Source organism: Cajanus cajan, chromosome 1, assembly GCF_000230855.2.
Source record: "Cajanus cajan strain Asha chromosome 1, NIPB_CcT2T_4, whole genome shotgun sequence".
NCBI lineage: Eukaryota > Viridiplantae > Streptophyta > Magnoliopsida > Fabales > Fabaceae > Cajanus > Cajanus cajan.
Genome location: NC_138517.1, coordinates 36,181,244 through 36,195,320, shown reverse-complemented (window position 1 = coordinate 36,195,320; position 14,077 = coordinate 36,181,244). Strand labels below are relative to the sequence as shown.

Genomic DNA, 14,077 nt, shown 5'->3' with positions numbered 1-14,077 from the left:
CGGTGGTACTACACACTAGAATTAGCAGCGAATCCTAGCATTGTTTCATTCGTGATGGAGATATGAAGACTTTTTAAGTGAAATTGTTTTTTAAAATACATAAATAACGATGTATTTATCTCTAAATTTTAGTAAAGTTATAATATACTTTTAATTAAATCAATGTGACTTTATTTTTATTTTTTATTTTTCAAATTGAAGACATAAAAGTATGTGAAAAGTAGAACTTGACATTATACATAAAAGTATGAAGACATAAATTAAGGCATAAATGATTAAAAACCTCGTTTAAACATATTTACAGTTATTGATTGAATTTTATAGAAAATTACAAATTTTTGTTGTTTCTACATATTATTTAATGTGTTTTTCATAATTTTTTTTATTTTTCAATATCAAATGATATAATAGGAATAATAATCTCTACTTTTTTACATAATTTTTTTTCTCTCTATTAAACATAAATAAGTTATTAAAGGTTCACACTTGTGCTCCTTAATTAAGGATGAGAGTTCAATTTCCATCTTAAATACAAAGTTATGACTAGAAATACTATATATTTTACACTTATAAGGGCTACACCAAGGACTGTCAAAATGGGTTTAAATTCATTCCCATCTCCATAAGTTTTATTAGGTTTGGATAGACTCCTAGAGAACGTGTCATATTTATATATAGCTTCAATTAATTTATATATTTTCAAAAATTATATATTAAGTTATTAATAATGTATTAATTCAGATATTATATAAAAAATTAATTAGCAACAAAGAGCTTAAAAAATAATATTATATTTTTAGTTAAATGCATAATTTTAAATTTATTATTTACTTATTATTATTATAACTTAATTAAATTATTTAACTAAGAGAATATACATTTGACCGTAGGAATATACAGAAATTTAAATTATTTTCAAAGATATCATTCGTCATAAGTTCATGTTGCGTGTCTTAGGCGCCTTCGGTGTATGTTCTCGTATATAAAAAAAAATGTATTTAAAAAGTATATATTTAAAACAATTGAATTTGACTCTTTGTGAAGAAAACAATTGAATTCATTGACAACAAATAATGGAGGTAAAATGACTAAACCCGATGTAATGAAAATTAGCGACATAGTAAGTGCCTATCACTTGTGTGATTCCATTCAAGAAATATACGGTATACTAGGTTTTCAATTTCCCAACTACATGGTGTTAGTAATACACTACTCACTTTTTGGTTAGAATTTATTGATAATTGTAAAATGGAAGAGATAAAAATTGTTAATGTATAGAATAAGTTTATAAAATTTAAAAAAAAATAAAAATTATTTGATATTTTGTTATATAAATTCAAGTTATGGTAAAAAAAATATATTTTTAGGATTATCTGTTAATTTAAATTAATGAAATAGAGTATCAAATAATTTTTAATTTTTTTAAAAAATTATAATTTTGATTTATGTATTAAAAAATTTTAATTCAACAGTTAAATTTTGAAAATTTGATGTAGAACATGACTTACTTCACTCTATAACATGTGCTCTATATCAAATTTTAACTATCAAATTGTTGAATTAAAAGTTTTGAATGCATAAATTAAGTTTTCAAATTTTTAAAAATTTGAAAACTATTTGAGACTCCATTTTTATTAATTCAAATTAACATATAAAATATTTATACATTATTCATCAATTTGAATTAATGAAATGAAACATCAAATAATTTTTAAATTTTTAAAAATTTTACATACTTGATTCATGCATTAAAGCTTTTAATTTAACAGTTGAATCGTTAAAATTTAATGTAGAACATGAGTTATCAAGTAGAGTGAGTCTAAAGAATAAGTGGATCCCTCTTCTCTCTTTATTCACTTACTCCAAAAGTAAGTTTTGGTAAACTTATTTCACTCAATAACTTATAATCTACATTGACTTTCAATAATTCAATTGTTAATTTAAAAGTTCTTAATGTATGGATCAAGTTTACAAAATTTTAGAAAAAAATAAAAATCATATGATACTTCGTTTCATTAAATCAAATTGGCGAGTAAAATACTTTTATGATTATCTATCAATTTGAATTACTGTAACAAAGTATCAAAGTTTTCAATTTTTGGAAAAAAATTACAGATTTAATTTATGCATTAAGAAGTTTTAATTTAATAGTTACATTGGTAAAACTTAATGTAGATGATGAGTTATTGAGTGAAATAAGTCCACCAAGACTTATTCTTGGAATAAGTGAATCCCTCATCATATATATATATATATATATATATAGGAGGGTTCAAACGACACCAGTGTAACTTTTACAAAGTGTTACACCGCTCAATAACTTTATATTAAATGTGAATTTTGAAAATCCAACCGTTAGATTGAAAGTTCATATCTCTTAGATCATATATGTCAAATTTTATATTAATCTAAGATGATTTGATACTTCATTCTCATAAAATAAAATGGACGTAATATATACATTTCAAAATATACTAAAATATGAACGTTTTGATTACCTTCAAGTTGTTGTTCAATTTTAATAAAATTTGACATATATGATCTAAGATATATATATATATATATATATATATATATATATATATATATATATATATATAGAGAGAGAGAGAGAGAGTAGATTTATTATATTCAATAACTCATACTTTATATCAAATTTCAACAACCCAATCGTTGAATTTAAAGTTATTAATGCATGGATCAAATCTGCAAATATTAAAAAATTTGAAAATCATTTGATACTGCTTTTATTAATTTAAATCAACGTATAAAATGTTTGAATAAATATCAACGTATAAAATATTTTTATAATTATCTATCAATTTGAATTAATGAAACAAAATATCAAATGATTTTCAAATTTTTTTTAAAAATTTGCAGATTTGATCTATGCATTAAAAACTTTAAATTCAATGGTTGAATCATTGAGATTTGATATAAAACATGAGTTATTAAACAGAGTAAGTCTAGGTATACTTACTCCTGAAGTAAACGGATCCCTCCTTATATATATATATATAGGGAAATGTTAATATACTCCCACCTATTTTTTACTGGGAGTATGTTAGCAACCTACACCAAAATTTTAGGACAAAAAAATCACTCATTTTTTTTATTTGGTTAATTCGTACAAAGGATATTATAATAATTTAATTTAATTTTAAATGAAAATAAAATATTTTCTCTCTCTTATTAATTTCATTCTTCAATTAATTTATTTTTTCTAAAAATTAATTTTTATTTGTTTAGAGAGAGGGGGGAGACATCATGAGAGATGAGAGAGATGAGTTAAAGAAGGAATTTAATAGGAGAGAGATAAATATGTTGGAGAAAGAATTTAATAGGAAAGAGAAATGAGTTGGAAAAGAAATTTAATAGGAGAGAGAAATGACTTAGAGAATGAAGTTAATAAGAGAGAGAAAATATTTTATTTTCATTTAAAATTAAATTAAATTACTATAATATCCTTTATACAAATTAACTAAATCAAAAGAAATGAGTGGTTTTTTTGTCCTAAAATTTTGGTGTAGGTTGCTAACATACTCCCACTAAAAAATAGGTGGGAGTATATTAGCATTCCCCATATGTATATATATATATATATATATATATATATATATATATATTATATATATATATATATATATATATATATATATATAGAGAGAGAGAGAGAGAGAGAGAGAGAGAATGAGATCTTCTTCTTGGTTAGAGTCAAATGTTAAAGAGATGAAAGTTATAGTGATGCTTAATATGGTTACTACCTTTGTCTTTATTTATAAAACCTTTTCAACTAAATTATACTATTTAAGAAAAATAATTAATTTAGTTATGAGTGAAATTTGTTAATAATTTAATTAAACTATTTTTTAAAATTATCTTTGTAACGACCCGCTATGGTCCCTACACTTAGTAGAATCGCATTACTACTAGTTAACTAAGAGAATATTAAACTGGATAACACATACATGCAAGTATATATATATATAAATAAAAATAACAACTATGTTTCTAAATATAAAATATAACACTGCATATGTACAGTCATCCAAAATAATAACTCCTAGTGCCGGTCAAGCACAAACTACTGTTACCCCAGAAGGTAACTCTGACACTAGGATAAAATCCTCGTCTCACAACGGTCACCTCAACTCCAAGCTATCCCTGACCTGCTCCCATACCAAGTATGATCATCGCAGTCCTATCACATGAAAACAAAAGGGTAAGCTAGAGTTCAAAAATCAATCATACAAGTACAGAATAAAATCTCTACTACACAATCATCCAACTATTAATCATATTCATAGAGTCACAACATACACTCTATCCAATACTACTCATGCATAAAATATAATCCACCAATCATGAAGTCAAACACCACACACTTCATCATATTAACAATCATGCAATAAATGCATCTCATGATAGATATCAATGCATATCAATCATCTAATGCGTCGTCACGCATACACCTAGGAGATCTCCTTAACAACAGAGCTATATAAGTGACATTCCATCCTATCGAAACCACCCCAACCGTTTTCACGCCCAATGCGCCCGCTCGGTCACAGCTAAACAGGATATAATCCTCACTCGAGTTTACTCGGATGATGTCACTTACACAATTGGAAGTCCAGATCCACCGTCAGGTATAGCACAGCTGGGTACGGGCTTACCACGACCTTGGCATGCATTACCAAGTCAATTGTGGAGTTCGCTCACCGACTATCCGTAAGGATCCACGCACCTTCCCGAGTATTTGGTTAAGGGAATAACCCTTGACCTCATACCCCGCTCCAACACTAGCTAAGGACTTAGAGGAAACTCACCCAACCCAGTGCCCTACCTGAGCACCATTCTCCCAAATCCAGTGGCCTACTTGGGCACCACTCTCATATATCAGTGGTCTATCCAAACACCACTCTCAAGAGACTTTATGTGAGCTCTTCCAGTTTGAAAATATTTTCCTCTCCTCAAGTCCTAGGCTAGACACATTCATAAGGCATCACATGCAATAATGCATCATACATCATACATGGTCTACCCACCATCATGACCAATAATCATACTCATATGAACATATACACATGTCATATCATATTTAAACATTCATATATATCATTACCAAGCATACATATGAATCACACATCATCATACATCATATATCACACATACATGATCTAAAACTTCAACTTTCAACACATGTCGAAGCATCATTTCAACTATCACAAATAAACATGTTCACGCCCTGCGCAGCCTGAGGGCGCCCGGCCTAATCCCAGTTAGAGAGTTCAAAACTCTCATCCAAACTAACAAATCTAGTCACATGCAAACACAAAACACAATGCATAGGCTCCATACAACTCAAAAATAAACTTAAATCTCACATGCATCCAACCTATGCATCAAAATCATCAAAATCCTCATTTTTCTCAAAACCCCAAAAATGAGATTTTCTTCAATCCATCTATGGATTCTCGACATTCATGCATCAATTGAGTTTCTAAACTCACATGCAACCTAAACAATAAACATTCTAGCTTCCCTCACCTGAAGATTGGCTCAAATTAGCCAAAAATTGAAAAGAAGTAGAATTCCCCTCCGAAGCTCAACCCGGAACTTCAATCCACCCAAAACAAGCTTTTTAATCTGAATTTCAAGAAAAGACAGAACACATTAGTGATCTAGAGGAGAAAAGGAATCATACAGAGAAATTTGGGAGAGAAAGGAGCTCACAGACCCAGAGTCCTTCTCTCTAAAAACTTCAATTTCTCCTCAACCACACAACCTCTATTTATAGAAGTTTAAAAGTGGCCAGAACGGCCTGTTTCAAATCCGGAACGGGCCGTTCTGCACCCCTTCATCACGTACAAAAATCACATGCAGAACGGCTCGTTCTAAAATCAGAACGGCCCGTTCTGGGATTCATCTAGAACGGCTTGTCCTCCATCTAGAACGGCCCGTTCTAGAGTTTGGAACGCCCCGTTCTCAACTACATTTTATAGGTCAATTTAGTAGTTTGGAACGGCCCGTTCCAGTTTGGGAACGGCCCGTTCTGGACTACTAAATCACCCACACTAGGCTTTTGAACCTTCTGAAATAACTTACTACGTTACAATCTTAATATATTTTAAATCAACATTCTCTCTTTTCAGTTAATTATTTCTCATCCTTTTAATTAATATTTGGAAAAAGAATAATGTCAAACTAGATGAGATAAATATCTATATGTTTATTTATCTTCTTCAATCTTAATAAGATAGAGAATCGTTATCCAATTAATTTTAAATATTTTTTGTTTAAAACATGCTAGTTAAATAAGAATATTTAATTTTACAAAAAATATAATTTATATAATTGACAATTAGAAAAATATCTTATAAAAAGGGACCAACAAAAATGCGAAAATAGTTTTATATATAAGGATGAGGGAAGTAATTTTTTTTTAAAAAAATATATGAATAAACAAAAATATTAATTTTTTTCACTAGAGAGAAGCTTTGAAACATGGTGATAATCATTTGAGGATGAAGAACTTAACTTGAACATGGTTGAGTTGGTAGTTAATGGACATAGTGCAACATTTGCCAAAAGGTTTTCTTGGATTAGCGACGTTTTAGAAGCTTTTTGGAAGGTATATTGTGATAGTGTGTTTTTGTGATTATGATAGATGTGATAATAATCATATATTTAACTCTAATGGAAAGGAAATTGATTACTCAAAATTGGAGCTAGACTGTTCTAAAGATGAAGATGAAGAAACGTAGTTATCATACAACTGTGGAAGCATTGAAGACAAATAATGGACCAGATACTCTTCCTAATTATTTTTGTTGATTGATTGTTTGTAGTTATCGAAGTGTTATATTATTCCTTTTTACCATAGATAATCCTATATAACATTGAATACGAATTATATATATATATATATATATATATATATATATATATATATATATATATATATATATATATATAAAAGGTGGGTTCAAACGACACCGGTGTAACTTTTACTAAGTATTACACCGCTCAATAACTTTATATTAATTGTGAATTTTATAAATCCAACCGTTAGATTGAAAGTTCTTTACTCTTAGATCCTATATATAAAATTTTATAGTAATCCAACATGATTTGATACTTCAAATTTATAAAACAAAATCGACGTAATATATTTATTTCAAAATATACTAAAATATGAACACTTTGATTACTATCAAGTTGTTGTTCAATTTTAATAAAATTTGACATACATATATAAATTGATAAGAACTTTCCATCTAACGGTTGGATTTACAAAATTCACATTTAATTTAAAGTTATTAAGCGGTGTAACTTTTACTAAGTGTTACACCGCTTAATAACTTTAAATTAAATGTGAATTTTGTAAATCCAACCGTTAGATGGAAAGTTCGTATCTCTTAGATCATATATGTCAAATTTTGTTAAAATTGAACAACTTGAAGGTAATCAAAGTGTTCATATTTTAGTATATTTTGAAATGTATATATTACGTCAATTTTGTTTTATGAGAATGAAGTATCAAATCATCTTAGATTAATATAAAATTTGATATATATGATCTAAGAGATATGAACTTTCAATCTAACGGTTGGATTTACAAAATTTACATTTAATATAAAGTTATTGAGCGGTGTAATACTTAGTTAAAGTTACACCGGTGTCGTTTGAACCTTCCTCTCTATATATATATATATATATATATGTATTTAACTCTAAGCAAATGATCTTAATTGATGATAGTGGTGTCAGCTATGAATGCTAAGTATTGAAGATAAATTGCTAAACAGCTCAATTTTCTATTGGTGTAGGATGACACAAATTTGTGAAATAGAATGGCTTAATTCCGAGACAATTTCTGAAATTTAAGAACCTCAATAAATCAAAACTTCTTCTAGTTAAGATTTTTGTTGGTTAATAATATATGATATTGTATTGTGATAATTGCATGTTTCTCACATGCATAATAATCTCTATTATAAAATATAGAATTGTTTTATGTTGATGTCATTCTTAGACTAAACTTAAAAAATGTTAATCGCTTTTTATCTTATATATTTTAGTTTTTTAATCATATGGACATATTAAGAGAAAAAAAATAAGAATTTTATATATAATATGTTTTATGGTACTTTTGTTGACTTTTATAATAATTATTTTAAAAGTTATACCAAAAATAATTCTTTATTAATTGATAGGGTGATAAATTTTGCATCGACAATAAATGGCTATGAACTCATTTTTTTAAAGACAAACGTTGGCCCATACATTACATTTTTCTTTTAAGGAATATTTGGTATATGACAAGTTTTTTTTATGTTTGAAAATGATGATTTATGAGAATCATAAATCCTGAGAATCATGATTCCCTGAAAATTTGTTTGATTAATCATAAATGTTTATAAATGCTTGTGAATGATTTTTCTATATTAAATAAGCAAATAAATGTCACATGATATTTTTACTACAATAAAAAGAATTTATCTCAGAAAAAGTTAGTTTTTCACCTCTCCATGAAAATAATTTTATGGAAAACCTACACAAAAACCATACCTAGAAAACAATGTTTCCTATGAATATTATTTTTTAAATAACAAACCAATATTTTTTATGAATGTTATTTTTTAAATAACAAACCAAATGTTCAAAAAAAAAAACATTCTCAATATCAGATTTTCGGGAAAGTAAAAAAATTTTGTGTACTAAAAGCTTCCTTAAGTTATTGATAATTGCCAAATATACATTGATATTTTATTCAATTTAGGCAATTATAGATCTATATTATGCTTTTAAATCTTATTTTGGCCACAGACACTCAATCAAAAGGTAAATTCAAATTTTGTTTAATTATTTAAATATTAGGTATTTTTATGTTTTTCTTTGTTGAAATATCACAAGAAGAAGATAATTTGAAAAGTTACAAAGTCTCAATTAGAATTATTACTCTAGGCTATGGAAAATTGCTCAAAGCTACTAGAAATTTGCTTGAAAGAGTCAAGGCAGAGAGCAGCCTTAAACACATGGTCACTTAAAACGAGCATCTTAGGCTCTTTAAGCGAGAAGAACTCCCTTAGAGCTACCACAAATTCTCTTTGAGCGAGTAAAGACAGGGGACACACCTGGACATATTCACTTGATCACTCAGAGATAGCAACATAGATGCTCTAAGTAATTGGACTCAACCCAAAAGTCCATAAGAAGTTATTATAAAATTATGGTTTCTAGGGGTCTCTTTATTAGTTCATATTATACATTTTCTTTTGTACAATTATAGAGAGATTAAAGAGGTTTTTGTGAGATCAATACATGAATCACAGATTGTTCAAAGATTCATCTAGTGTTGTAATTCTTAGTCATGAGTGACTAAGTTCTCAATTATTGAGGATACTACAAGAAAATTGTGAATTAGAGGAGGAATGATCCCTCGTGAAAAATAATAGTGAGGGATTAGCAAATGATTTGCATAGGACCATTCCCTCGCTAAATCTAAGTCGTTAGTTGGCAACGACCAAAAAATCCCTTACTGTGTAAATTCTTCCTGTTTTTCATTCAATAAAAATATTATTCAGTTAATTATTTTTCTTCTACTCTTATTTACTTCTTTCTAAAAGATGCATGTGCTTCAACCAAATTTTAAATGTTGTTTTTTTATTTTTTTTTATTTTAATTATTATTTGTTAATATTGATCTTGATATAATTGATATCCATTTCCATTTCCTAACATATGGGTCCCATACAAATATTTTCTCTTTCTCTATTCTCATTAACCAAACAGCATAAAATAACCTTTTTATATCTCTCACTTCCATCTTATCTTCTCACTTCTTAATCTCTATATAAAATCAACCAAAGGAGTAATGCATCATTTGTTAACATTTCTCTTAAAGGTGATATGTGTAACAGCCCAATTTTCACTGGGCCTTGGGCCCAATTCGTTGCCCGGAACGGGCCGTTTCAAAAGTGAAACGGGCCGTTTTGGAATAAAGATTTTGCCTAAAAACGTAGTTGAGAACGGGCCGTTCCGGTTGGAGAACGGGCCGTTCTGGTTTGGAGAACGGGCCATTCTGAAACTGGAACGGGCTGTTTTGCTAGGATTGAGAACGGGCCATTCTGGTTTTAGAACGGGCCGTTCCAGTTGAGAAATTTACTTAGGTTTGAAGGGCCCAGAACGGGCCGTTCCGCTTTTAGAACGGGCCGTAGTGGTAGGTGAGCCAGAATTCCTATAAATAGGGGGCTTCACTTCTCATTTTTCACACACCTCTCATTCTCATTCTTTCTTCTCTTCTGTTCTCTCTTCTTTCCCTCTCCTTCTTTCTGAAGACCAAGAGGAATCTAGAGGAGGAGGTTCTACCCTAATTTTAGTTCCGGTCCCTGTTAAAGGAAAAAGAGGAGGAGGTTCTGCCCTAGTTCCCATTTATCCAGGTACGGGGGAAAAGGGAATTATTTATATGTAGAGTTACATGAGGAAATTGGGTAGAGGAAGAACCCTAATTTTATAATTATTTCTGTTTGAAGAAATATTGGTCTTATTTGATTATGTATGTATTTAGGAACATGAATATATGATTAATTGGTAAAAATGATGCTCTGGGAGAGAAAACGAAATTATAGAAAAGTGCCTGTAAGTTAGGTTGTGAAAAGTTGGATGATTTCTGTTTGAGGAATGGATGATCCCATTAGATTCTGTATGTGATGAGGATTATAAATATGCCAATAATTTGTAAGAATGATGATCTGGGAGAGAGAACGAAATTATAGAAAAGTGCCTGTAAGCTAAGTTTTGGAAAAATTAGAATATTTCTGTTTGAGAAATTAATGATCTCATTAGATTCTGTATGTGTTGAGGATTAGAAATACATATTTAATTTGTAAGAATGATGACCTGAGAGGAAGAACGAAACTATAAAAAAGTGCCTGTGAGTTAGGTTTTGGAATAATTGGGAATTTTATCATTTTATGTTAAGATTGTATTAAAATTGATTATTATATTAATTTATGAATCTTATTGCTATATTACTTGATAAAAATTGATGACTTAGATGTGAATTGCTTGAGATGTGCGTATGGAATTGAATTATGAGATGTTGTGTGGAATGTGAATGAGATGTGATTGTGGTTCTTCACACCTATGACCAGGGGTGAGCACGGCCCGAGATTGTTACGTGAGTATCGTGACCTTGGTTAACATGTCAGGGGTGAGCACGGCCCTAGGCTAGGGGTAATGTGACCTTGGCATAGTGTTATATCAGGGGTGAGCACGGCCCTGGGATAGGGATAACGTGACCTTGGCACAGTGTTATATCAGGGGTGAGCACGGCCTGAGATTGTTAAATGGGTATCGTGACCTTGGTTAACATGTCAGGGGTGAGCACGGCCCTGGGATAGGGATAACATGACCTTGGCACAGTGTTATATCAGGGGTGAGCACGACCTGAGATTGTTAAATGGGTAGCGTGACCTTGGCATAGTGTGAAGTGCAAGATTTGTGATGATTTGGGTGATTGAGAATTATAACGTGATGACAATGCATGATTGATTGATATACGATATGTTGAAATATTTATGAATATTAAGTTATAATGAGATAATATGTTGTGTTTTCTTATGTGCTATATATATAGATATTTTCTTTTCTCACCGTGCAATTTGTGGATATTTTAGGTGAGGAAGATCCGGCTACGAGTGACATCTAGAATGCCAACGATTGAGTTGTGGGTATGCTCTGATATTGTGACATCGGGGCAGAGGATTTTCTTTAGGACATAGATTTTTATATGGAATTAGAATTGTAAATATTATTTTTGAAAACAATTTGTAAATTCTTGTGTTTCATTTTTATTATTGAAGAATAATTTTGAAGATTCTCATGTGAACCCTTTTTACCGAAATTGAAAAAAAAAATTATTATTAAGTTTTCATTATTACAATATATGTTGGGATAGTAAGGGTGTCACAATATGACACTTACACAATAACAAGACTCTAAAATGAATATGAGAGATGTTAAATATTGAAAGAACTTTGTTAATATGTGATAAGCAAATTTCATGAGTAAACTTCACATTATAATTAATCCTAAACCTTAAAATATTATATATTATAAATCTTTTTTCACTTATATCTAACACTTCTCATTCACACCTACATAATAACTATCAATATACAAGTACAGTGACATACAAGTGGGCCTCAACAAAAGAAAAGTGAAAAGTAGAGTTACATTACATATAACTGATATAAGGGAGCCTCACATTTTCACTCACGTACTTATTGCCTTTGTAACACGTAATTGGTCACAAATTTAAGAATATAAGATAAGCACACGTGATAAAATTGCTCCTAAAAGCCACCACCGTGTATGGAAAATGCATTCCTTATTCTTTATAGCGCGTGGGAAGAGCATATATACTTTTTTTATTTAATCATTTTCCAAACACAGTAGTAGTACACAATATTTGAGTTTTCTTTCATTATCTGTGATCATCACATGTCCCGTCTCAACAACACTAATGGATACACACAACTAAAATTTAATGCGCCAAAGCCAAACCAAGTACTACGTAATTGATACCCACAAAACATCTTATCCTTTTATAATTCAATGAATGGCCACAAAAATTACACTATCAGAATGCAACTTTACAATTTATTAAATGATTGATCAATGGTGACAATTAAATGATGTAAGATCCTCATCCCAAAAAATTGAAACCTTAACTACATGGTGATTAAAAAATCATTTCCTTCAGTAACGGGCTTGGCCTCATAAAAATTGACCAACCCGGGTTCCCGTCACGGTTCCGGATATAATAAAACTATCCACAACCCGACCCGCTTAGAAATTCCACAAAAACGAGTCCTGAATTATCAACCCCTCCAAATTCTCCTCTCCGTAATCGAAACTCGGAATCTCCGGAAAAAGAAAATCGCTACTAAAATCATCGAAGCCCGGGAAAAAGGAAAAATCGGGTTGGAAATTATCCGACCCGAGATCCGAAAAGGGATCCGGGAGATACCCGTGTAGTAATTCGGTGTCGTTTTGGACTGTGACGTCGGAGAGAGGAGGAGACGAGGTGTCCAAAGGCAACGACGTCGTTTCCTGACTGTCCTCATCCGAAGTCAAGGACTCCACGGGTCGACCCGAACACTCCTTTCGGGGCTCCGAATTGGCGAAGCGTGCGGCGGCGATCTGAATCTGGGAGGGCGTCATGGTCCTCCCGCCGGCGATGTCGGGGGGGTCGGAGGGGAAATTAAACCTAGCGCCGCTGCCACGTAAGCAGAACATGGCCGCGTCGAAGGCACGCGCCGCCTTCTCGGCGGTGTCGTAGGAACCCAACCAAATCCTCTTACGGCTGTTGGGCAGCCTAATTTCCGACACGTATTTTCCCCACTTCCTCTTCCGTACTCCCCTGTACGACGTCGTATCGTTCTGCTCGGCCGTTTGTTTTTCCGCGGTGGGCTTCACCATTTAAATAAGCAAAAGCAAAGGCAAAGGCAAAGGCAAAGGCAAAAGCAAAAGCAAAAGCAAAAGCGTTTTACGATGTTTGTGTTATGTCTTAGAATCGAATCGGTGTCGTCGTTTGTTGTGTTTGGCTGCGTTCTGCGTTTGTCTGAGGGGTGTGTTTGTTTGCGGCTCTATATATACGTGCGCTGAAGCGAGTGAAGGTGTTTGACTCATGGTGATGTAAGACTTCAAAGGCGCGTGTGCGTAGAGAGGAGTGGAAAGGAAAGTGCATGCGAGTGTACACGTGGATCATGGTCCTACGCGTCGAGGACAGTCCCTAGAGGAAACAAACTTGGACCACCACATTCCTTTTTTTTAATCCACGTGAATTTAGTTACAACATCCAACATATTATATGCTTATTAATGTGGTCAACGACGCAACTAAGTGGGTTGGAGTAGCTAGGATGCCATAATCTCACTTCTCTCTTCACTTCACGTTTGCGGCTACATTAGCAGCATGCTTAATTTTAAATTACTACTTTCTTTCGAACCTTCTAGTTCAAATTTTTATAATCTATAATTAAAAAGTATTATAAATTTTGATCAAAA

The 14,077-nt window shown here is 31.2% G+C and overlaps 1 protein-coding gene across 1 annotated transcript; it reads right to left on the bottom strand.

Moving 5' to 3' along the window:
• Positions 1–12,586: 12,586 nt before the first annotated feature.
• On the bottom strand, positions 12,587–13,646 carry LOC109788687 (ethylene-responsive transcription factor ERF017). Its single transcript, XM_020347473.3, has one exon. The coding sequence runs from the start codon at positions 13,488–13,490 to the stop codon at positions 12,858–12,860; it is 633 nt and encodes a 210-aa protein (XP_020203062.1). The 5' UTR covers positions 13,491–13,646; the 3' UTR covers positions 12,587–12,857.
• Positions 13,647–14,077: the final 431 nt, after the last annotated feature.

Coding starts and splice junctions, on each gene's coding strand:
- LOC109788687 (XM_020347473.3), bottom strand. CDS start 13,490: ATGGTGAAGCCCACCGCGGAAAAACAAACGGCCGAGCAGAACGATACG.